Source organism: Phoenix dactylifera, unplaced genomic scaffold (assembly GCF_009389715.1).
Source record: "Phoenix dactylifera cultivar Barhee BC4 unplaced genomic scaffold, palm_55x_up_171113_PBpolish2nd_filt_p 001963F, whole genome shotgun sequence".
Lineage (NCBI taxonomy): Eukaryota > Viridiplantae > Streptophyta > Magnoliopsida > Arecales > Arecaceae > Phoenix > Phoenix dactylifera.
In genome coordinates this window covers 18,995-43,529 of record NW_024069246.1, presented here as the reverse complement: position 1 = coordinate 43,529, position 24,535 = coordinate 18,995, and the positions used below count along the sequence as shown (strand labels likewise).

Genomic DNA, 24,535 nt, shown 5'->3' with positions numbered 1-24,535 from the left:
CACCCTTCCTTGCTGTCCCCAACCAACTACGAGGAGCTAACTTCATGCAAGTAATGAATATAAACAAAATTTTGCAGGCATATCAAATTTTAAATAAAGAAGCAAACATCATCCTAGATTTATTGAACAATCTACTCATGAGCAAATCATGATATTTGGAAGACATTCATGATATAATTTATTTCCAGTTTATGACTGTTTTTAGCATCACACTTTTTTAACATCCACCACCTAAAAAAAAAATAAGAGAAACTTTTCAGGAAGGTCCATTTTTTGCCCCCATATATTGGTCAGCTTTTTCAATCTTGCAGAAAGTCCTTTTTCCAAGCAGGTAATAAAGAAACATAAAGACAACAAGAAGAATATCTCTTTTCCAAGACCATCACAAGACGCTACATCATCTTTCAAATTCTTTGGCTTCTGAGAATGAAACCATTTACAAGGACAAATGGTAAACTCACCAAGAACATTTATTTCTTTCCTCAACTTGTACAAGCCATAGGATTATTATCCTGGACGGTTGAGAATGGACAGACGAAAAAGAATGAAGAGTACACAGGAAACTCAACATGCTTGAGGAAGCAAATGGGGAGAAAATCATTAATGATGTTATCACTAAGGAGCTAAAATTCTTCAATTCGGTTAGTAGAAGATGTACAGCTCTGCATCTGGATTAAAAGGTTATGGAAGAGAGGTCATCAAATATGGTTCTGATCTCAGGTCTTTCAGATGCTGAACGAATACACCTGAGGGCCACCCGTAATACATCTTCAAGCACCCTAGGAGGGCTTTCAGCACTGTCAACTTCTAGAATATGCTTATCAAAGCACTCATATGAACGGTTCTCGCTGGCCAGTAACTTTACCCAGTCTGTCAGATCTACAATGCCAGGATTTCCAGAGACAATTTCTCCAGCATTTTTTCCAGTCAAGAGCTCAAGCAAAACAACCCCAAAAGCATAAACATCACTCTTCAATGATGGGCATGGCTTACTTGTGCTTGCAAATTCTGGTGGACGGTATCCAAGAGCACCGGCATTTAAAACCTGCTCAGCCATGCCAGCTGGGTTCATTATCCTATGTAGACTGTAATCAGTCAGAAAAGCATTCAAATTGGGAGCTTGAATTAAGATATTCGTGGATTTAAGATTGCCATGAGGAATTGCTTTTTCATTGTGTAGGTAGTCCAGGCAGCGAGCAGTATCTACAGCGATGTTAAGCCGTTGCCTCAAAGATAAGGGATGGAGCTTTCTTTGTTCAAACTCTGAGAATAGACAGTAAGATAGCAATCAGGTTAAAGTTGATACCAAATGCATGCCAGAGTACATTGTTAAATAAGTTAAATTTGAACAGCTCATTAACTTAACAATAAGACCATTGATTCGATATTACGATTAGAAAATAAATGCAGTATTAACATGTGATCTAACTGTTAAGCTTCATATACATTGTTAACCCCTTGACTATCAGGTCAAGATTTTGGGATATATTGGTCAGTTAACATGGTAATAGAGCACAGATTTGCTGGAATTTGTGAGTTTGAATCCCCTCTATGCTGGTAATTTATTTAATTAACACAGTGATTAGATTGACTCGTTTTGGTCATTGTGCTTGTTATCTTGACTCATTTTAGACACCAGGTTGGACATGTTTGTACCTATATGTACTAGTATATAATAAACAATAAGCTGCGCCTGTTGCTCCTTAAGTCGCAAATTATTATGTTAAACTTGGTAGCTTACATAAAAAAAAAAAAGCCAAACAGAAGACATGTAATGATGTTATAGTTTGATGCTACGAAGTATCAAGCAGTGTCATGAAATACCCCAAGTGTCTAAGCATGCAAACGTCAAGAACCCAAAATCTGGCATGCCTGCCAAGACTATTCATGTGTTTGATGCCTAAAGTAGGTTAATAGATCAAGTTACCAGAGTGTTACCCCGCATGACACTACTCACACTATTAGTAAAGGTTTTTGCATCTTTTTTGATTTCATTCTTTCAGGTTAGTTGATGGTTAGGATTAATTTGGATTAAAGGTCAATATACAGCGACATTAAGGCTTTTTACAATTGTTGTAACTTGCAATTGTATCATTTGAATGTTGATGAATATTAAACTAAATTGCAGCTTCAATTTTTTGTTTGAAGGTGTGATTCCCCTCTTTCTCTCTTCAGATGCTCTTCCTCCTCTCATACTTCTTTCTCCATCTTCTTCTCCTTCTTTTATCTTAATTTCTTTAAGAATATGCATCATTTTTAATTTCCTGCAAGGGAGCAAAATCTATATATATTAAACAATCGATACAGCTAGCAGAACTCCTAATAATCTTTCAATTAATTGATAACAGGTCCTAACATTAACTCTCTTAAACTTGTGGAAGCTTGGAGTCCATCCAATAATGCGTCTTTAAGATCACACAAAAGAATCGAAGAAATTATGATGCACATACTCTTACTCTTTAGTCTTTTCCATGCTAGTTGATGCAGCCTAAAGACACCAAAAGAATAAAAGAGACAATCAGATCCAGCCAACCTTCTGATGGCTCTTGCTAAACATCCAATTGCCATCAGCTCATGGTCAGCTTGCAGTGGCAGCCAAGTCCTAGTCAAAGCTGCAGAATCTGACTGTTTCCTACCGTCTGATGGTGGACTGTCCAAAGCATGATAACTAACATATCAGATTTGGAAGCAACTACAGTTCCTTGCTATTCAAATCCTTGTGGCAGCAGGAATCTAATTCTTAGATGCTTTAAACTGCAAATATGCCTAGCTTTGAAAATTTGTTTGATTTAAATTCTCCTGTATTATTTATTTCAAATATGAGGAGTGTATAAGAACCCATGAATCTTACTAATATAAGGCGCCCTAGAATGTTTTCCTATATACTCCTTAAGTTTTCATAGTAAATAATATTCTCCTCTCAAGCTCTCAAATCCCTTTTGTTTGATGGATAAACCAATGGTGAGACATTGCAAAGACAAGAGGATCTTGGTGCAACACAGCACGACTTTGATCGATGCCCTGTGGAGATTGAAGATGATATGCCAAAGGTTCAGCAAGAAGGAAGGTATGGCACCGTTAGTTATCTTTACATTTCTGGTTTATCCACAAAAGCCTAAAAATCCCATTATTTTTATTGATTGCTTTTGCATCATTATCTTAAAAGTAGCTTCCTCTCTACTTTGCTGCATCTGAGAAAAGCTTCCTCCTCACTCAACAACTTCTTTCATTGAACTACTCTCAATGAGCGAGCGTGAGACGGGACCATCACCTTACCTGCAGCACTATTAAGCATATAATCTTTAATCCTTTCTATTCTTTATGATGATTATGATAAAGGCAAAGTTGTCTGTTATCACCAAAGTCATCATGGTAAAGCTTACCAACACAAAAATGAAGTCCATCATGATTGGCCAGCTTCTCTAAAAAAGACACTTATAACTCGATTAAGACTTTCTGCCTATAGAATACAACAACCGCCTTAATCTTATTGTAGATTCCAGCATGCAACACCATACCATTCTGATGGTTTTAAAACCTTGTTTGACATACTTGTTAAATAAAACAAATTCCTATCTCTTGCTTATTTTGACAAGACTGGTGAGCTTACAATAACAATAAATATCATGAAATGTCCTTCTTAAGTCCTCATTTCTTTAGTACTTGTTACCAAAATAAACTTTTGACATTCTAAGAATGCATTTTAGTCACATATAATCTGCTGTTTGATAAAGAGATGAGAATTTGAGTGGATGCTAGACTTGAATTATTAGTACTGTACTTTTGATGTAGCTGAGGCCAAAAATGATAGGGGTTAAGCAAAAGAAGAAGAAGAGGTTGAGATAGAGGAGAAGCAAGTAGGAGAAGGGAGAAAACAAGAATAACATAAACAATCCAGTTCTTCATTATCAGTCATTCTCTACTACATGGTTTTATAGACAACACATGACTATTAGCACATCACAAAATTCTATAAGACAAACAATAATTACTTTCATAAGCTCTAGGAGACACATGCATGAATTAATAAGCCTAAAAACATTAAGAGACATTCCACATCTATGGACGCATGATTAAACCTTAACAACCACTAACTATTAATAGCATAATTAATATTTGACTTGACTTTTGGCTATAGACTAAATAATAGGCTATTCCAGCATGGGCTGAATCAAAATCAACTAATCCAACATGAAAGGTCCATTGCTCTTGCATCAAATGCTTCCACTGTGTGGAACTCATCCTTCGAGTTTGTTCAACATTAATACTCTTGGAATTTCCTGCATTCTCAATCTACTAATTAGATCTTGTGACACCACAAAACCTCCACCAAATAATTTGTATTTTGCTGAAAGACGATGATTCAAACCAAGAACAAATTATCTTGGTGTTTTCACATAAAGGTACAGATCTTTAAAGATATTAGAAAATGAATTTTCATATTCCAATAAAATAGAATTTCCCTGAACATTGCTTTCTCAATGTTAAGGCATGAAATCAAATTCTTAAAACCTTCTAGTTCTGTCATGCTCCAAAAATTTGAAACTTCAAGTTTTAGTTCTCTTAAATCAAATGCCGATGACATAAAGACAATTAGATTGATAAATTCATAGGCATACTTAGACCTTGTAATGATGTGTACTTGAATAACTGGAGAAGTCATAGTAGAATTAAGTAAGAGATATCACCATGCTAAGAGGCCTCGGAGGTAAATTTCTAACTTCAACGATCTCCATAATTGATATCTTGCACTAAAGTTGATCTTGATATGTGATGTAGGAACAACTTCAAATATATATGATTGCCTATCATTTGAATAAGTTCTAGTTGTCATGAGTTATGATAGCATGACTTGAAGATACTTAAACCTTTTTTCTTTGTTCTTTAAATTACTTATTCACTCTATTATATGATTATATATAGACAACACATGACTCTTCATGTGCTACAACAATCTAAAAGACAACAATAATTACATTCACAAACTCTATAGGACACATCCATGAACCATAATTAATAACCCTAAAAACAATAGAGACACATTTCACATTTATAAACACGTAACTAAAGCTTAACAACCACTAGCTGTTAATAGCATAATTAATATTTGACTAGAATTTTGAATGTAGACTAAATAATGAGCGACTCCAAGATGGATCAATCCCACATGGTTGTCCTTTGCTCCTATGTTAGCAGAAGCAATGGGCCCACCATGATGGATCAACTCATTTTTCATCAACCAATTTTGGGGTGCCCATATGTTAGTCCAATCCAAAAATCTAGTTCAATGTTATTTATTAGTTATCAATAGCTAGTGGTTGTTATTCTTAAATTATGTGTTATAAATTTGCCTTTATTTGTTACAGTTCATGCATGGTATCTTTTAAAGATCACACAAGTATTTATCTTTTATAAAGTTGTAAGCATTAATTTACTGGGAAATATAAGGTCATCTTGTGTCTATAAAAATAGATGTATAGCAGAGAAAGAAACATGGTGAAGAATTTGGAATAAATTTGTGTTAATTTCATTGTTTTAGGGAAGGATTCCCCTCAACTTTTCTTCCATCTATCTTAGTTTGCTTCCATCTTGTACTTTCTTCAATACCTATTAATTCTAGCACTACTATTAAAGGTTCAATTCAACTCAGATGTTCCAATACTCAACTCAACTCAACTTTCAGAAAGTGTGGCTCTAAACAGAGTGGAATGGAGGAAAAGCATTCATGTAACTGACCCCAATTGATTAGTTGAGTTGAGTTGAGTGGTAGTATCAAAGCTCAATTTGATCTTTCATCCTCTCTTATTAGAGCTGATCACGGGCCTTCTGGCCCGTCCAGCCCACCCAGCCCGGCCCGAAATTTTTCGGGCTTGGGCATTAAGAAAAGGCCCATGGGTCCGGTCTGGGAAGGAAAAGCGGCCCGACCAAAAAAATCGGGCCGGGCCTGGTCGGGCCATTTTGGCCCATTTTCAGATTCCAAACAAAGAAAAAATCGGGCCTGTCGGGTCGGGCCTATCGGGTCGGGCCGGGCTAGACGGGCCTAGGACCAGATTTATAAAGTCGGGTCGGGCTTGGACAAAAATTTAAGCCCGACAGTCGGGCCAGGCCGGGCCGGGCCTGGGCATAGCCATCGGGCCTAATTTCTACCGTAGAGCCCGACCCGAGCCCGGATTTTGATCAGCTCTATCTCTTATGCCCTCCTATGCAAGAAGATATCTCCATCTTACAATCATTTTCTGCAACAATAACGACCATAATGGGTGCCTTTCACATCACGAAGAGTTACTTTGTAAATATAAAAGAAATGCTTGGCTAGAATATAGAGGGCATCTAAAGATTTCAAAAAAGTACCCTATCAGTTTAAAGAACGAGCAAACAGATTTGACGATCACTTAAAAAAACCTAGGCCATGCTATCTTAACCCACGACTACTAGAATTCCCACAAATGAGCATCCTATGAAGTTGTTCATTATCCACAGCAGCAGTATCAGCTTAAGGCCAAGTGATGACTTGAGCATACCGATGAAGTTCGAAATTCACCTCAAAGGCCTCTTAGTGTTATGACATCTCACACTTTTAATTCTCCTTCTAAGACTTTTGTATCTATCCTCCAAATCTTGAGACCCATACAATTGCAATACTAATTATGCTTATAATATCAACAATCAGATCAAGTCTACATCATTTGAATTTGATTTAAGAGGAACCGATCTTGAAGTTCCAATTTTCATAACATGATAGAATAAGGAGGTTTTAAGAATTTGGTTTCATGCCTTAACATCAAGAAAACGATCTTTGAAGAAAAAAATCATTTACTGATATCATTGAAGATCCATATTTCTCTATGAAAGCAGCAATGCAATTTGTTCTTATTTTGCATCAGCATTCAGTAAAATACAAATTATTTTTCGGAGGTTGTATCACAATATCAAGCTAAAACACCTCGAAGACATGAAAATTGTAAAAGCATTGATGATTGAAGAACTTGAGGACAAGTTCCATATACCCAAGGTCCCAAAGCATTTGACATAGAACCAATGGACAAACCATGTTGAATCAGCCCATTTTGGGGTAGCCCGTATACTAGTCTATGTTACAAGTCTAGTCACATATTACTTATCAATTATTAAATATAATGATTGTTATTCTTAAGGTATGTGTTCATAATTTGCAATGTATCTTTTAGAGTTTATCGAAGTCTTTTATTCATTTTTTAGAAAGTTGTCAGCATCAATGCATTGGGAAATGTGAGCCCAACTTGTGTCTATATAATTAGATACTTAGTGGGGAAGGAAAAATAATGAAAAAATGGGAATGAAATGCGTTAATCTTTCTTTTTAGTGGTGGACTTCACTTAACATCTCTCTTTTATTCTATTTTATTCCATTCTTTGTTATACTTTCTTCCATGCCTATGATTTACAGTGTCAGCTTCGGAGAACAAGGGTTTATAATTAGACCTGCTAATGGATTGGGTTTTGTTCCCAACTTAATCCAAATCTGGCCATTTTCTAAACATGCTTCCTAGGTGCTGATGAGCAAGCACAACTATAAGAAAAAAGAATCAAGAATTAACCTAAATTGAGGGTTTTAGCCTTATCTATAATTTCATTGAAACAAATTAAGTGACAATAAAAATATCCAAAAATTGGCTGAAGAATGGCCAAATCAAATGAAGTGCAGAAACTCCAGTAGTTTAGGATCAGATTTAGCCAAATCAATCCATTTTACCAAAATTTCAGACAACAATCGATATAAAACAACTCAAATAAATGAAATAAGGCTTTTAGCTGTTATGTTTTAAGTTGGAAAAGTAGATATAACAGCACAGACAATGAACTATATTACTTTTGATAGTATTAAAAGGATACTTTATGAAATACAAACTTAAGCAAAAAATTCTGTTTCCCATATATGGATATGCTTATAACTCGCTGCAGTAAGAGATAAGTGTCAAAATGGACAAGCATGGCATATCTAGTAGAAAGCAATCGTGGAACTAAATAATTCAGCCATAATTCTGGAACACCAATATAGAAGCACCAAAATAGATATAAATAAATAAATAATAACAGGTATCAAACAATAATTACAAACAAAATTCAAATCATAATAATTAATGAATGAAAGCACTTCAAACTATTGAATATAAGAATAGAACCAATTCAAATTTCACGGTGATACATATTACATAAACCAAGATAAAGACAAAGCATATCATACCGCATAGGTGAGCTGTTAAAGATACTGCATCAATATAATCAGATATGATAAGCCTCTCGTGTTCTTTCGGACCCCAATAATAACCCCTTAGAGACACTATATTTGGAAGCCTGATGTTTCCAAGTTTTTTTGCTTCCCTGCCAAATTCCTTCTTACTCTTTGCAATTCCTTCTCTCAGCCACTTCACGGTCAAAACATGACCACTTTCAAGGGTAGCTTTATAAGAGGTTCCATGACAGCTTCTACCAATAATTTCTGCAGGAGCACGGGAAAGTTCCTCTGCTGTAAATATAAATGAGTTGTCAAAGAGATGCAAATCTCCGGCCAGTCTATCTGGGGAACACACACTAAAAATAGAAGGATGCTGGGATATATATGGATCACTAGGAGGGGAAGATATGATGAGGGACATCGAAGATTTCACTTCATTCTTTGCCGAGGAACTACTGATGGTTGCATGATCAGCTTGCCCAGTTTTTGTTGATGACCCTTGAATGTTGGGTTCTGCAGACTCTCCGGGAGTCAATGAAATGTTACCATGCTCAAGAGGCATTGACGCAGACCTCGATGAAAATAAGTGATCCTGAGAGGAACTCAAAGAAGCAGGAGGTGGATCCACACTCTTCCATCGCCCAAAAAGTTGCGGAATGGGAGACTTCTGCTTATCATCACCTTTCCCTCTTTTCGCATTGGACACCCTATAATAGATTAGTATTATCACAGTAATTACGCTAAGAAAAATTGCACCAGCAATTAAAGCATATCTAACTGCATTTTTCTTGTGATCGCCGTGCATTCCTTTATCAGCGAAGTTGGGAACATTTGAAGAAGGTACATGAGGAAAAATTAGTAGGTCGTTCCCTGGATGAAATGATGAATCAGGGAATCTCAGCAAGTTATCAGGAACAATGCCAGATAGATTATTATATGATACATTGAATCCAACAAGGCCTTCAGGGAAATTGTCAGGTATAGTGCCCTCAAAATGGTCATTAGACAAATCAATGTAAAGCAAGCTGCGGAGCATACCAATTTCTTTTGGGATCTGTCCTGAAATATTGTTTCTTCCAATATTCAACAATTTTAGTGCTGTCAATTCACCAATTTCTTGGGGCAACGAACCACTTAAGGTATTATTCGAAAGATCAAGATAGACCAAACTCGAGTTTTGGGTAGGAAGTACTGGAACATTTGTGGAAGTGGAGATTGTTCCCTGAGAGTTTGGCAATGGGATAGGTCCAGTAAAGATATTTCCTGATAGATTTAGATCCCTCAATCTGGATGATGTAAATAGACTTGGAGGTAGAAGTCCATTAAGTTGGTTAAGACTGAGGTCAATAACATTTATTGCAGGATATGTCCCAATCACAAGTGGAAGTTCCCCCATCAACAAGTTGTTTGAAACCTTGAAAGAGGTCAGTCTCAGAAACTGAGATGTTTCATTTGGCAAAGTTCCTGTCAATTTGTTTGAACTCAGATCTATAACTTCCACATAATTTCCCCAACTCTGAACTACAGATAAGTTTCCAGAAAGCATGTTATTACTCAAATCCACAATAGCACAACTCCCTACCCTGATAGGCAGAGAACCTGACAGTTTATTTGTGGAGAGATTCAAATTCTTCAGAGTTGCAGATGTTATGCTTTGCACTGGACCTGCATTAAAAGAAGACAATGGAGATTGACTTTGGATGCCCCAAAATGAATTCACAAAAAAAGGCAACCGAATAGAGTATGGAACTTTAAAATTACGAAGATTCATAAACAATAACAGGTGGACATTTTGCAAACACCATGAAAGAATTATGTGATATACTCAGCACATTTGAAGTACAGGTATCTATACATAGAATCAGTTCGATCCGAACTTGTTATTCTAAAAATTATATGAATAAGATTTTTTGAACTCAAAGACTAATTACCTGTAAGCTGGTTGCTGCTTAGGTCGAGTTCAGTCAAGACCATTGAATTTTCTTTGATCAGTGCTTCAGGCAAAGAACCAGAGAACTGATTGTTTCCCAGCCGTAGAATCTTAAGCGAAACTATAAAATTGAAAGAAGGGACATGACCACTAAGCTGATTGAAACTGGCATCAAACACCTCCAAGCTGTCGAATAAAGGCATCGGATCTTTGGCAAACAGCTCCCCAGACAACTTGTTATGGCTAATATTTAGGTACTGTAATGAGCTAATAATTTCAGAGGAACCATCAGCCATTATTGACTTAACTGATCCAGAAAACTGGTTCTGGCTGAGATCAACATGAACCACACTTTGCAGTTGGCCAAGAATACCATCTACACCACCAGAAAAACTGTTAGCCTGCAAGTCTAGATACTTCAGCCGTCTTAGATTTCCTAAACCAGAAGGCACCATACCCCCAAAATTATTCGAAGATAGATTCAGATACACCAGATTCACCATTTTTGTCAACTCAATAGGTACATTTCCAACAAACAAATTTTGCGATACATCCAGAAACTCCAGAGAGCTCGCAGACCCTAGCTCAGAGGGGAGAATTCCCATTAATTGATTGCTCGACAGAGACAGGTTACGAAGCATCCCCATTCTAGCAAAGTTGGACAGACTAACGTTACCCACCAAAGCCATATCGTTCAATGTGATCGAGGAAACCCGATCACCACTACACTGGACTCCATACCAGTTTTGAGGACAACCACTAGAATCTGGCGAGTCACCACGATTCCAAGTACTGAAGACATGCCCCAAAGGGTCTTCCTTAATCCCTTTCTTGAACTCCAAGAGTGCATCTACATCTGAACTTCCTCTGGCAAGTCCTACCCATATCACAACAAACAGAACAGTGAACCGCATTCCCTAACCTAAGCAGATAGACCCGAGAGCGAAGAGGAGATTACAGAATCTACAGCAGAAACAGCAAATTTCTGAAATGAAAGAGCAGTGGAACACAGAGGAAGCCCAATGAAGTATCCAACTAAAAGAACTACAAAACAATGTACAATGAAAAGTAAATCCAACACTCTGATCCTTCACAAAAGAAGGAAGATGAAATAGCACTTCTCCAGAGTTACCAATTCTCTAGCAACTACTCAGAATGGAAATACTGAATTATCTGAACAAATCTAAGAATGGAAATTAACATAAATCTTAACGTGAAGAAGTCAAACCAAGAGTCTTACCTGACCTGACAAAATCTAACTCCACAGTAAATCACCCCAAAAATGTCAGCCAAGAACAATAAAGAAGAAGATAGGAAACTTACTCAGAATCTAAGCAAATTTAGAAGGAATTTCAGCTCTAAGACATCAAACTGAGTAAACAAAAACACCACTTATACACTAGAATAGCACAGAATTCCCAGCAATACATACCAAATCAAGCAACGAGGAAGAAAAGGAGAGCAGAAAGGATAAGAGGACTCCAGATCAGAATGGATGAGAGAGAATGGTAACTATTAGAAAGAAGTATTAATTTTTTGGTAGATGGGGTTGGGGGGTTGGTGGAGCGAAGAAAGGAAATGGGAGAAGAAGTTGAGAGTCAGAGAGAGAATTTCTGTGGTGGAGGGGAGGGAATGGAGAAGGAGATTAGACTTTTATCGGCAACATTCTCTCTTGGAATCTTCATCTACTCTTGTTGTGGTGGAAGGGAAGGAATCAAGAAAAAGAGACGAGAATGGGACTCTGGTACAGAACGGGGGAGAAAGAGCCAATGAAGTTCTCTTTCTCTCTCCACGCACGACTGCAGTGGAGAGGTACGGTTGGCTTTCCAGCGATGATCGCAATCGAGGAGGTACGTCAACAAATCGCGTATATATTAATATGATGAGAAAACTAGAGTAGTCTGTTAGCGTTTAGTCCGGTCAGGGTATGAGGGTATCTACGTTTTAACCCAGGCGTCCCGGGTTCAAATCCCAAGATAGAAAATTATTAATTCTGTTTAATATTTTTCCTTTTTTGTGTATTTTCTGGGAATTATTGTGGATTAAGTTATTCGGATCCATTGATTTTTACTTCTACGTTTTTTAGGCTTTTTTTTTTTGGAGGAATTATTATGAATTAAGTTATTCCAGTAGGGGCAAAGGTCTATGCTTCAATATTTTTTTTTATTTACAAATTTTCTCCTATTTTGATAGTGACTGTTGCATCCCGGGTTCAAATCCCAACAGTGGAAATTATTGAATTTTGTTTTATTAGTTTTCATGTTTTTGTGTATTTTCTGGGAATTTCTGTGGGTTAAGTTATTCCGGTGCGTTGATTTTTTACTTCTATGTTTTTTAGCTTTTTTTTGGAGGAATTATTATGGATTAAGTTATTCCAGTAGGGGCAAAGGTCTATGCTCCAATATATATATTTTTTATTTACATATTTTCTCCTATTTTCATAGTGATTGTTGATTAAATATTTGTTCCTTCGACAAACTACGAATTAATTATCTTGAGTGCTCTCTACTAGTTCTTATATCTTATTAATTTGTCCTCGTGGTTTGCTACCACCACGAGGCTTACCACTGCTAGGATGCAAGGATACATACAGCTTAGATGCGAATGCTGGTACCAAGACAATATTTATATGAGATTTAACAACACCGCACCATGTTCCATGCAACGATAACATGATTAGACCATGAGATCTATGGTCAATGTTCACTAGGAGAAATGTTGGATGGTGCTTGTTAAATATAAGATAATTTAGGACACCGAAAAAAGAAAAAAAAAACAGAGAGAATTCGTGATACTGAATTTTCAGGAATTGCGAGGTCCGACAGCACCTTGAGACCGCAATCTTACCACTACCAAAGACGGTTTCCATCATCCTCTATCACCACGATTCAATAATCAAAAGGGTGAAAGATTTGACATCATTTTTTCAGCAACTTTCTTTCAGACCTGGTAGCCCTCCTGCATGATTACCCCTCGTGGCATGCCTTGCTAATTGTAAGAACCTATGCATGTTAAAGTTAATTACCGATTAAAGGGCACAAAAAAAATATACTTCAAAAGGAGGAGAGCGAACAGAGAGATAAAAGAAAAGTACTATTATACTATTCATTGCTGAAATATGATAGCATGGTTGACATTGATAACTGGTGTTTGATTGCCATTCAAACTTTTGACAAGGAGACATACATACTAGGGCAATTTTATTTTCTATCAACCAGACAGAATGTTATGCGCATAAAATAAAAACCATTTTCTTTGAATATAAAAGAAACCATTCAAGTGGTTTTAAATATATTGTTATGATAGGCCACCGTCACCAAGACAAAGCATTCTGACAGCATCCCGACTGGAATCAGTGAAGTGGTGATGCCAGCTTGTAGCCTGCCAATTCCTGCGGTAGAATGTTTATAAAAGGCACCCCCACCCCTCCCACTCCCAACCTCTCACTGACCCATTTCTCCCGTTCTTTTAGGGCCCAGAAATACTTGAATTCAGGGGTCAAATGATTACAGAAGGCATCAAGCAATTGAATGATTGTTTAGCTGCTGCTGTTGACTTCCATATTTTAATGCATGCGTTTGAGCATTAATGGCACCATTCAATACCTACCTACCTGCTAAGTGGTACAGAAAACATAAGAACCTGATAATTAAAAGATTTAGCAGAGGAGACGTAAAGAAGAGGAACACGAACAGGAATTAATGCGTACAGAAATCAGGGGTTCGGTGCACAACAAACAAGAGCACTGAAACTCTCTATCGGGCCTGCAGAGCCATAGCTGCTGGGGGGTTGGGCTCGTAGCCGTGCACCCTAAAGCGATAGATGCACGTTAGAGCTGAGCTCCCATGGTTGGAGGCGAAGTCCAGCCGCACCATGTTGACCACACCCATGTCCGCTGTCACAACATTGAAGGTCTGTGCGTTGCTCTTGTCGAGGTCATAAGAGAACTCACTCAGGAGGTACATCTTGGCGTGGCTGAATGGCTCATCGTCAGGGGATTCAAACCATGCAGAGACCCGACAATCCTTGGGGGCACTGGACCTGTCATAAGCCACGCTCTGCACATATCCCAGTAGAGAAATCAGCGCTGGTTTGAAGAATGATTAAAAGGTTGACATCTGAACTTTGATAAAATTGAAAGCTTGCAAAAGGTGACAATAAATAATTGCTATAGCCAAAGAAAGAGTTTCAGTACACAATTATGTTACAACACATACTGCCAAATGTGGCGAACGCTAACTGCAGTGATTGACCCACTCCACTTCATGGAAACCAAGAGAGAACTAAAATCATGGAATTAAATACTCTATAAACATGACTTTGAATATAAAATGTCCAAATCCATCATTGAGCGCACAAGCCAGCGAGCAAGCAAGAGAGAGGGAGAGAGAGAGCATTCAAAATAGAACTACTACAAGAGCTGAAGCTACGGAAAATGGAAACCTGTTTTATAGATCAACCTCAGACTTTAGACTTCAAGCAGAAGATTTATGTAAATTAACCATTATAGATTGAGCTTCGAAGAAGCTGTCAAATGAGGTTTCCATGTATTTTTTGCCTCTCCATATTTCTCCTAAATAAAGGACCAAAAATTCACCTTCAAAAAGAAATAATCAAGTTCTAAAATATATCAGGCAAGCATCATAAGATTAGTAGAAGATAAAAGGTAAACTTCCTAGTTAAAGGCACCAAAATAGAGCAAAGAGCTTAATAAATTTATTAAGATTTGGTTCTATATTCATAAGATTCTATCAGATACCATTTAAAACGTAACCCATATATATCAATACCATTCCAATTCTGGAATGGGTCTTAAGCCAATAACTTGAGAAGATGTTTTCCAACGAAGAAGATTTTAAGATCATGATATAAGGATTATGAATATAAGTTATGTTCCTCTCATAATCATGGATATGCATTTAATCCATACACACTACCAAACTTGTTCAAATATCGAGCGGCCCACCCAGCTCGCCCGAACCGAGAGCATTTCAAGGCTTAGGGTTGGTTTTTAAGCCCGATGGGCTGAACCAAGCCTGAATTTGAGCCCGCCCATTAAATGATCTAGGCTCAGGTTTACATCGATGCAGCCTGAGCCCGGTTAATATATATTATATATAGATGTAATATATCTATTATTATGTATAGATAATATATATCTATTATTATATTACATATCAGCAAGAGTGTTTCATCTTCTCTCATCTCGTCTTCTCTAAAACGAACGGGTGGTGATCGAGCCTGTGGCGGGTGGCACAGTTCGTCGGCAGATGATGTAAGAGCCATCAATGCTAGTGCGAGAGGCAGCAGTCGAGCAGCTAGAGGAGCAACAAAGTGACATATGGCTGGTGGTTTTGATCTTCCACCACACTATTCACACCCCTCCTCTCTCTTAGAAACCCTAGCTCTCTCTCCCTCTCTCCCCCCTGGTTGGCCGGCGATGCCGCCCCATGCCGTGAAGGTCGCTACCAAGAGGCAAGCGAAGTCCATGGCAGTCTCGAATCCCTTGCCGAGCGTCATCGAGGACGAGGTGATTCCGATGCCAGAGGCCCCACCTCCCTCCGCCAAGAATAATCCAGAGGTGGAGGCATCCACCGTAGAGGGCGGAGGAGTCAGATCTCGCATGGCCAGAAGAGCATGAGGAAAGGAGGGATCAGGGTTGCTATCAAAGGGGAAAGAAGTGATTGGGCTATTGATTTGTATGGATTATGGAGCTAGTTGGGTGTTATATGGCTGGTGAGCTTTTTTAAAAAAAGCCCAAGGCTTGGTCTGAAGCCTGAAGCTATCGAGCTTGGGCCTGGCTAATTCTGGTCATTCCTAGGGCTGAGCCCAGCCCAAAGCCAGCTCGACTCACCCAATAAGGAGGTCTACACACTACGGAAGTGTAGTATAGACCCGACCCAGCCCAGTCTTCCAAACCCATCAGTTGGATTGAGGTCCAATATAACTTGGACATGTGATAGCTATCAAGTGTTCGAGTGTGCAAAAAAAAGCCGACGTGGAAATCTTCTAAAAATCAAACATTCGGAAATCTTCTAAAAATCAGACATGCAAACACATCTGTATCTTATATTTATAGTTGAAAATATGTATCATGAGCATCTAATGAATAATGAGCTAGACTCATGCTTGTTAAGTTCATAAAATTTGGTAAGTAATTGCTAATGGTTATGTCAGACATGATAACTTTCTTATAGAAGTATAGAAGAACAGACATAATGATAATGCCATCATGATTTGATTGTATTTAGGGTCAAGGGAGTGTCATGAAGTGTCCAAAGGGACAACATGTCTAAAAACTGAAAATCAGGACTGTCCAGGTAACACACTTGAGTCTAAATTATAACCTGTTTCAAAAACCAGGTTCATCCAAGTTACTTTTCCTACCTGACCCCTGTTCTAGTCAGGTCTATAATGGGTCAAATATTAGATAATCTGACCCAGCTGGATTCAGTCCAGTCCACTCAACCCAAAAACCCTTGATTGTCAAATCTTTAAGCCCTTTATCACTCACGTCGCTGCAATAATAGGCTTGTGAGTTGGGTACCAAGGATATTTATTTGTAGGTCGAAGGCTCAACGAATTGCATACCTACACCCTTTATTAGTTCTTTTCACTTTTGTTCATGTTATTACAAGTTTTCGCCTGTGTACTCCCAAAACCCCACCCAATTGATTAGCAAGGTCCAGTCTGAAATAGTATGACCCAGAAGGAAACCAGGTCAGGTTTGAGTCATGCTTGACCCAGTGTCAACTCAACCCAATTGCAGGCCTAATAGTGAGTCTATCCAATGAACAGACTCAGTTTAATCAAAAAAAAGGTAATAAAAAACAATGTTTGTAACAAATGGAATACAATGAAGATTCCAACAAATTTTCTAACAAATAAAAGTTACCTTACTTCCTCTAGTAAATCATCTTCATTCAATCATGAGAAAAGAATTTGTATCTTACTTCCTCTAGTAAGTAATCTTCATCCAATCATGAGAAAAGAATCCAAACATTGACAGGAAACTAAATAGAGGGTAATAGAGATCATCTTTCTTCAACCATGACATGTATCAGATAATGGAAAAGGTAAAATAAATAAACAGACCATATCGCTGGTCAAAAGCCAGACGCTACGCCAAATAGCTTGTCAGAGACAACAGGTCAGCTCATTTTATTTGAACAATAAAAACAAGCATAAATACAAGCATATCATAGTTTTCATTTACCTACTAGATTTAAACTCTAGTATGTTGAACTGTTTCTAAATATGCTTTAAGGAATGGTGGTATTAGTCATACCCATTGCTTACTAATGCAATCAAGCCTATAGTCAATTATAAGTTTAAGGGAGTACTAATTTTTCAGGCACTATGTAGCAATTCAAAAAAAATAGAAGGTTCTACAAAGATTTTGTAAGAACCTTCTCTATATTAAGCAAGCAATAAATCATCCTATGAGAGATTGTACTAAGGTTGCAACTGCCATCTACTGATTTACCAGATAACAACTGAACAACAATCAAACAATTAAAGAATGCTATTTCTTATAACACAAACAAAAAACAATTCAAATGGAGCTCTCTCCGATTATTAGTAGTGGATCTATGCTGATAACAAAGGAACAACATAAACCCTTTTCTTCTTCATGTTTTTGAGGAAAAAAACAAGTTTGCAGTTAGCCACTTAACATCATTTTCAGTTTCACCACCCATCAGGTACCAAAACAAAAGAAAGATTTACTACGGACTACAAAAAAACAAAACCAAAAATATTTTGTCTTAGGTGTGGATCACATGGTGGAAACGGAATGGACTTTCAAAGATGTCTGAAAAGTTTGAGGGTATTTTAGTCATTTGAAATGGCAGGCTAATGATGTTGGCTAAGTTGGCAAGCCGGAGGACTACTTTGGAATGATTTGGAAACTTCAAAGGCCACTTTGAAAATTTTTAAAGATGAGAGAGTGTAAGAATCGCCCAAACTTGACAGGTACAAACTATAATTTTCCTTTCTTTAAAAAATATTCTTTATTTACTTTTGGAATTTTTATTATTTTAAATTAATAAATTTTCCTTTCTTTTTTAGCAATTATCTCCCCTTCCTAAATTTAAGAATCTAAATTTCAACTAATTGCCCTTGGGGCTCTCTCCAATCAACCCACTTTGGTAGATCCCCCCGTCCACCTCCCCCCGCCCTCGCTCTCTCTCCATGCATACATGTGTATATACATATACTCACCAAGAGTTCCTTGTCTCTATTCTATTTGTTGTCTGTTCTTTTCTTTAGTTTTGAACTCTTCAATTTATGCTATCTCATTTCATTTTATGAGATATTTTTACATTTTGTCAACTTCTTTCACTTGTTTCATGTTCTATATTTTTCATTTATTTTCTAACCTTTTCTACTTAAAACATTTTATTTTACTTGATTTACTACAATAAACTATTTTATATTTTCAGTTCTTATTCCTCTCCTTAAGTGTTTCTTTGTTTTATATGCTATTTTTCCTATTCATTTTTATTATATTTAGTAACTCTAGTTAACAAATTAAATAATTTGTATGAAAATTTTGTTTATCATTTTTTTTCTCAAACTTGCATTCTAAAAGCTGTTTTGCTTTGGGGGGTGGGCAACCTAACCCCTATAGTACCAAATAAGGATGGATACCAATAGAAAAGCAATTCAATTTAATACATGCAAATGTTCTAAAGTATAAAATATCAGGTGCACAATACACCACAAAGCATGCATGTAATGAGATCTACTAGCAATTGTGCATGTGAAGAACAAAAGCACTACTGGTTGGAGAAAGCTGCTTTTGGTCTCGCCTTTATAATCTATTTCATGCCATATTTTCTCCATGTCAAACTAAAGTTTAATTATGTGAACCATATTCATCACATGTTGACCTAACACTAAACCAAACTTTGTACTAAATCTTTTAATACCTAGATTCTAAGAGCATGTTTTGCAATGCTTAATAGAATTCCCTTTTCATAAAAGCATAAGCTAAGAAATGGATTTTAGGAGAAACTAGCAAAACCAAGCTCAAGCTTATGCTTATGAAAACATGCACATATTTGTTCAGTAACGAGTCCACCCTACAAAAGGACAAGTTGTTATTCTCTCTCCATTTCCATTGAAGGCATTTTTGTTAAGTCCACCTAAATTTGATAATCTCAACATAATCATAGGCAACTTAACCCAATATCTAGATCCCTGATTTGGATGCAAGACCCAAGCCTTAATGTTGATCCATAACTAGTTTGCTTTTAGGTCTAGTAAAATGGATCGGAATCTCTCCAAAAACAACTAGATTTGATACAATTTGACTCGACATTACTCCAAAGTGTAGGTTAAAATAATTAAATGACTTGGCTTCAAGCTCAGGTATTGAACCCAAATACAATAAAGGTTAGTCTGAGGTTAAGTAGCTGCAGACCTGATCAAAGCCGTTTGTGGTGATACTTTCACATATGGCCACAAAAAAGTCATTCTACATTATGTGTTCATCTAATGCCAAGAATCTGAAAAGGTGATTCTCACTTCAAAAGCCTTTTTATGAAAGTGTTTCCTGAAGCAACGCCAAACACAGCCATACGTCAATCAACCACATGTAAGATGCTCTTAATCTGATTCATTACCAAATTCAAGAACTTTTATTCAACTAAAACAGATTTCTTCATATCCAACTTGATGAACCTTGTTGCAAAATTAATTAAGCTGTAAAGTTTTGGATCACCAAGAACCCAAGTCTTTGGATCGCCAGGAGTTCAATTCCTTCTACATAGCAGATCTTTTGATGTTTGTGCGCACAAGGGGGATAACATTCTTGTACCTCTTTATCTTATGTGGCAGAATTTGAAGAAGCTTAGAATTTTTTTTCTTTCATGCATTAATAAAATAGCTTTTGAGATGACAGATCTCAAAGCTGTGGACTCAATTGTTTCTCATTATTTTGCCCTCTACTATCACAGCCTGGTCACCAATGAGATTCTATACTTGAACATCATATCAAGCTCCAAATCTTCCAAGTCCTCCTAACCCTCTGCCCAGGCCAAAGGAGAGAAGAGAAAAATGGAGAAGGATTCACCTTATATTTCACCTTCCAAACAAGTTCCTAAAAGGATAGCTCCCATAACTTTCCCTCCCAATCAACCATGCGGTTCTCAAGCTAGCAAGAACAAATTGCAAACTATACTAGTAAGAAATGCATGTATGAAATACTCATCACAGCAGTTTTCCCTCAAAAACCTCATTGGTGTTCCTCAAATGTCTAAACCTATGACAAGCCCCAAAACATCCATATACTTTAGAAACATATGGCCATGTGTCCCCTCTTATACAACATCATTATTAACAAGATCACAGCTTTGCAAATTTTAATGCCTAGCAGCCATGAGACATGCATAGCCTATACATAGAGTATGTACTATTAATTTTTTGAAGAAATGGCAAAAGTGTTCTAAAAGCCTCCCATAAGCACAATAGATTTGCACCCAAGGTCCGTTATGTCGGTATCATGTACCATACCGGTACTTGGCTGTTATGATACAGTACTAAACCATACCGTACCGACACTCAGCATGCAAATGCATACCGGTTTGGTATTGGTAGAAATTTTTTTAAATTCTTTTTTTGTTTTTCTTTTTCTTTTGCTTTTGAGGATTAATTCAGGTTTATGGATGTTTTAAAGGAAAGAAGAAGAAAAAGGAAGGAAGGAAGGAAAGAAAGAATGAAAGGGAGAAGAAAAGAAAGAAAGGAATGAAAGAAAGAAACAAAAAGAAAAAGAAAAGAACGAAATGAAGGAAAGAAGAAGAAAAGGAAAGGTATGTGCAAATAAAGATACCATATCAAATACATGGATCTCTAATCATAGACAACAAGCCTTCCAGTAATAACTTTTCAGATTGTTTCTTTTGATTGGATTAGTTAACTATGTCATTATGGGGGTGAGGTAGTTTTATGGATCAATTAACATCATTTGGTCAGAGGACTTCCTTAAGGAAGTAGCTTGAGAAATGATTGATCAAGAAATATGACTAAAAGACAATGATTTAGGGAAATGATGTATGAACTAATTAATTATATCTTTACAAATCTGTCATCTTTAGTTTATGAATCACTTAACATCATTTGGTTAGGGAAATAACGATTGGCTTATATTGTTTGCACCCCTCTTAAAAAAAGTTATATTCAATCAAAACTCTAAACCAACAATAGTGTTGGATCTGTTCTATCTAGAATGAAATTATTTTATATTGATTTAAAAGTTTGAAACAAAACTTCATATCATGACCAAAACATTAGTAACAATTTAATACAAATTTTCCAACTGGAGTCATGCCATATTAATTATGGTTGTCAAATTCTGAATTTTCTCCCTCAAAAATTTACCACTTTACATCTCTTAATAACTCACATACAAGACATTTTAAAAATAGTATATCTAGTTATATAACTAACATAGGAGAAATAGTTGAAATCGAAATTATATATGTATATTATATAACTAACGGATGAGAAATGGCCGAAATGGAAACTTTATATATGAAACAGTTAGAAGAAACCAAGTAAAACTTGAGAGCCACATATCTTCAAAAAATAGTTATATGATTAAGTTAGAAAGAAACAAGTAAAAGCTTACGTTCCAAATACCTCAAAATAACTATATAGCCGTATGGAAAAGTGACACACAATTGGAGCAAAAACTTACCTTAGATACATGCTCTAGCGTGACAGCCTCAGGTATGATCCCTGATCTCAGCCTAATCTCAACAAATCCACTGCTTCCCTGCAAGGGAAAACATTGACCAGGCTCACCGAAACTCGGCTCCAGCATTTTGTGAGCATTAGCATGAACAACGTTTTGACCTTTAGGAACAGAAAACCAACCGTTAGCTTTCCCAAAACCGTAGGGCTCTGAATGCCTGACCACCCTGGCTCCACCAGAAGCTAAAGCATAATCAACCCTCCCAAGACCATCAGCTGCATGTTTTTCCATCTCTTTCTTAACAAGATCCCTAGCAAAAACCCTAATTTCGTCCAGATTAACATTGTTATCGCTACCATCTAGCCTTCCAGTGTTCTTCAGCTCACTCCACAAGCTATCAAATTCTTCCCTCGAACGGAGACCCATGCCCTTGAATTCAGTCAAAGACTTGTCTAAACCATCAGTCCTAGCTTCCAACTTCTTCAACTCCTTCTCCAACAGTGCCCCTTTCTCTTCAAGTTGCTTTTTCAGTTCCCTTGCCATGGTATGAATCTCACTTCCAATTTTTCCATCTACAAGATCTACCTGAACCTGCAGCATCTTTGCTGTTTTCTTTAAAGATGCCTCAACTTCAGAAATCCGACCCTCATAATCCAAAGCTACAAAAGGTGAGTTAGTATGGTCTCCAATTCTATCAGTCCATCTCCAAACTGTCTGCCCCAGCCATAATAGAGCTGCTAGAAGCAGGCAATTCTTTGTGAGAATGCTAAGAATGGTTTGCCACTTCAGTTTCATTGGCTTTGGTACAGGCTTCTTACGTCGTGGTGAAATGGAGGAAGCAATCAATCCTTTCTTCAACTGTGGCATGTCTTTTGATATCTCAAGCACAGATTCTCCTCTGATTGTATGGGCCAGATCCTTCCCATTAACAGTAATCTTATCCTCGCTAACCCCATTAGCTCCTCCATCAGCAAGGATATCAGCACTTGATTTCTTCTCCACAACTACCACTGTTCTTCTCCTAGCATTTGGCTTTGAGTTTGAATCCAAGGTCAAAGATGCATTGTTACTGGCAGCAGGATTTGCTGCCATTGCTGCAATGGTGGAAGCAGACATTGTTCTGCTCTGCTAATTCCGAAAATTCTTTGGGAAATAACCTAAAAAATATGACAAAAAGATAACAACGACAACTAAAAATTTCAGTCATAAAGACAGAATATTTCTCATAGTTAAAGAACTAATATTCAACCATGAAACCAAAACATATCCTTTCCTCACAAAAATAAATTCGCGACAAAATAAGTCCTTAAGAAAAGCCTTACTCAATAAACAAACGAAATGTTAAACTATAAAATCCGGAAGCAAGACCAGAAAACTAAAACTTTGGACCAAAATTTGTGTCCAAGAAATCACAGAATCCATGAGCAAAAAAGGGTCGACCAAAACCCACAAAATGAAATGCAGATTTACCACATACGAACTCCCATAGAATCAAAAACAATACCATAAATCGTTGAATCAAACCTAATCTTCCAACAATTCCAGGAACATCAAGTACCTGACAAAGAACACAAGAACCAACTCGAAAACCCAAACAAATTTGACAGAAAAAGCAAACTACCGCCTAAGACAGGAACGATAAAAAAAAAAAAGAAAACAACATTATAAAGCGGATTTCGAGACCTAGACTTCGAAAAAAGGGCAGAAAAGAGCCAAAACCCGAATCCAGCGCGAGTTCCAAACAGTTCGAAGAAGGGATCGAGCGAAAAGTGGGAAAGAAATGCCGTCGGCGTGCCGGCCGATCGCGCCGTCTGGGCCTCCGCCCACGGTGGCCGAGGACCTCGAGCGCCAAAGCGAGAGGGGTTTTGATTTCTTTTGCGAGAAAAAGGCGAAATGGGGGGCGGAAAAGGAGAGTGGTTTCCCTCTTTTGGGATTTTGAAGTCGGTTTTATTTAGACGACAGGACAGTGTATTTGAGCGTGTAGTCACTGTATATCTTGCATACAGACGTTTGTATCGCGCCGAGTTGCAAAGGAGATCTACAGATCCAGCCCTATTGATGCCGGGGAACCATTGTGATGGCACGAGGCCCGAATTTTTTTTCCTTTAAGTTTAGAAGAATTTTGCATTGAGAAGAAATGTTATGTTTGAGTGATTTTTTTAAACCTATATTAGTTTTTCTGCTATTTATAAAATTTAAAAACAAGTTTTGTTGCACATAATATATCTCTTCTCTTCCCTTGTAACATGGAGAATGAACTTGATATCTAAGATGTTAGAAATAGATTGTCTTATGTGTTGCTGGAAATTGGACCCGGGGGCTACCGCGAAGCCGGGGAAGGAGGAGCTTCGCTGTAGGGACGGTGGTCGGCGGCGCGCCGACTGGTGACGTCCTCCTGGAGGGGTGTAAGTCCTGCAAAAAGCCGGTGGCCGGGCTCCCCGGCGCCGGCCCTCCGATGCTTAAGTCAAAGGGGGCAGATATGTGGAGAGAGCAAGGAAGAGAGTATATGGAGAAGACAGTAGGAATATTTGGATAAGATGAAGAAGATGAAGAGGGTGATATCCTCCATTGTGTCTGTGCTGTTTGCTTCTTTTCACCCGGTCCAGGAGGGTTCTGTCCGGGCGGCCCCCCATCCTTTTCCCCCCAGATTTCCTTTTATAGAAGGATTTTTGTTACCTGGGGGTGACAGGAGG

General features: G+C 37.5%; 2 protein-coding genes across 8 annotated transcripts; both read right to left on the bottom strand.

The window, feature by feature from the left end:
• Nucleotides 1-345: 345 nt before the first annotated feature.
• Nucleotides 346-11,962, bottom strand: LOC103713859 (probable inactive receptor kinase At5g10020). Of its 3 annotated transcripts, none has more exons than XM_008800907.4 (4): nt 10,602-11,962; nt 10,146-10,520; nt 8,224-9,879; nt 346-1,263 (listed from the first exon to the last, which is right to left on the bottom strand). In XM_008800907.4, the coding sequence occupies exons 1-4, from the start codon at nt 11,056-11,058 to the stop codon at nt 674-676; spliced, it is 3,078 nt and encodes a 1,025-aa protein (XP_008799129.1). In that variant the 5' UTR covers nt 11,059-11,962; the 3' UTR covers nt 346-673. The 3 variants fall into 3 exon arrangements, with proteins under 3 accessions (XP_008799129.1, XP_038978944.1, XP_008799127.1); XM_039123016.1 differs by having other exon boundaries at nt 10,146-11,107; nt 11,385-11,962; XM_008800905.4 differs by having other exon boundaries at nt 10,146-11,962.
• Nucleotides 11,963-13,002: 1,040 nt separating this feature from the next.
• LOC103713858 (SUN domain-containing protein 1-like) lies at nt 13,003-23,802 on the bottom strand. 5 transcript variants are annotated; one of them, XM_017844445.3, is made up of 4 exons: nt 23,526-23,802; nt 21,846-22,999; nt 13,854-14,202; nt 13,003-13,146 (listed from the first exon to the last, which is right to left on the bottom strand). In XM_017844445.3, exons 2-3 carry the CDS (start codon nt 22,956-22,958, stop codon nt 13,900-13,902), a joined length of 1,416 nt encoding a protein of 471 aa, XP_017699934.1. In that variant the 5' UTR covers nt 22,959-22,999; nt 23,526-23,802; the 3' UTR covers nt 13,003-13,146; nt 13,854-13,899. The 5 variants fall into 5 exon arrangements, with proteins under 5 accessions (XP_017699934.1, XP_038978943.1, XP_038978942.1 ...); XM_039123015.1 differs by lacking the exon at nt 13,003-13,146 and adding an exon at nt 13,253-13,760; XM_039123014.1 differs by lacking the exon at nt 13,003-13,146 and adding an exon at nt 13,253-13,757.
• Nucleotides 23,803-24,535: the final 733 nt, after the last annotated feature.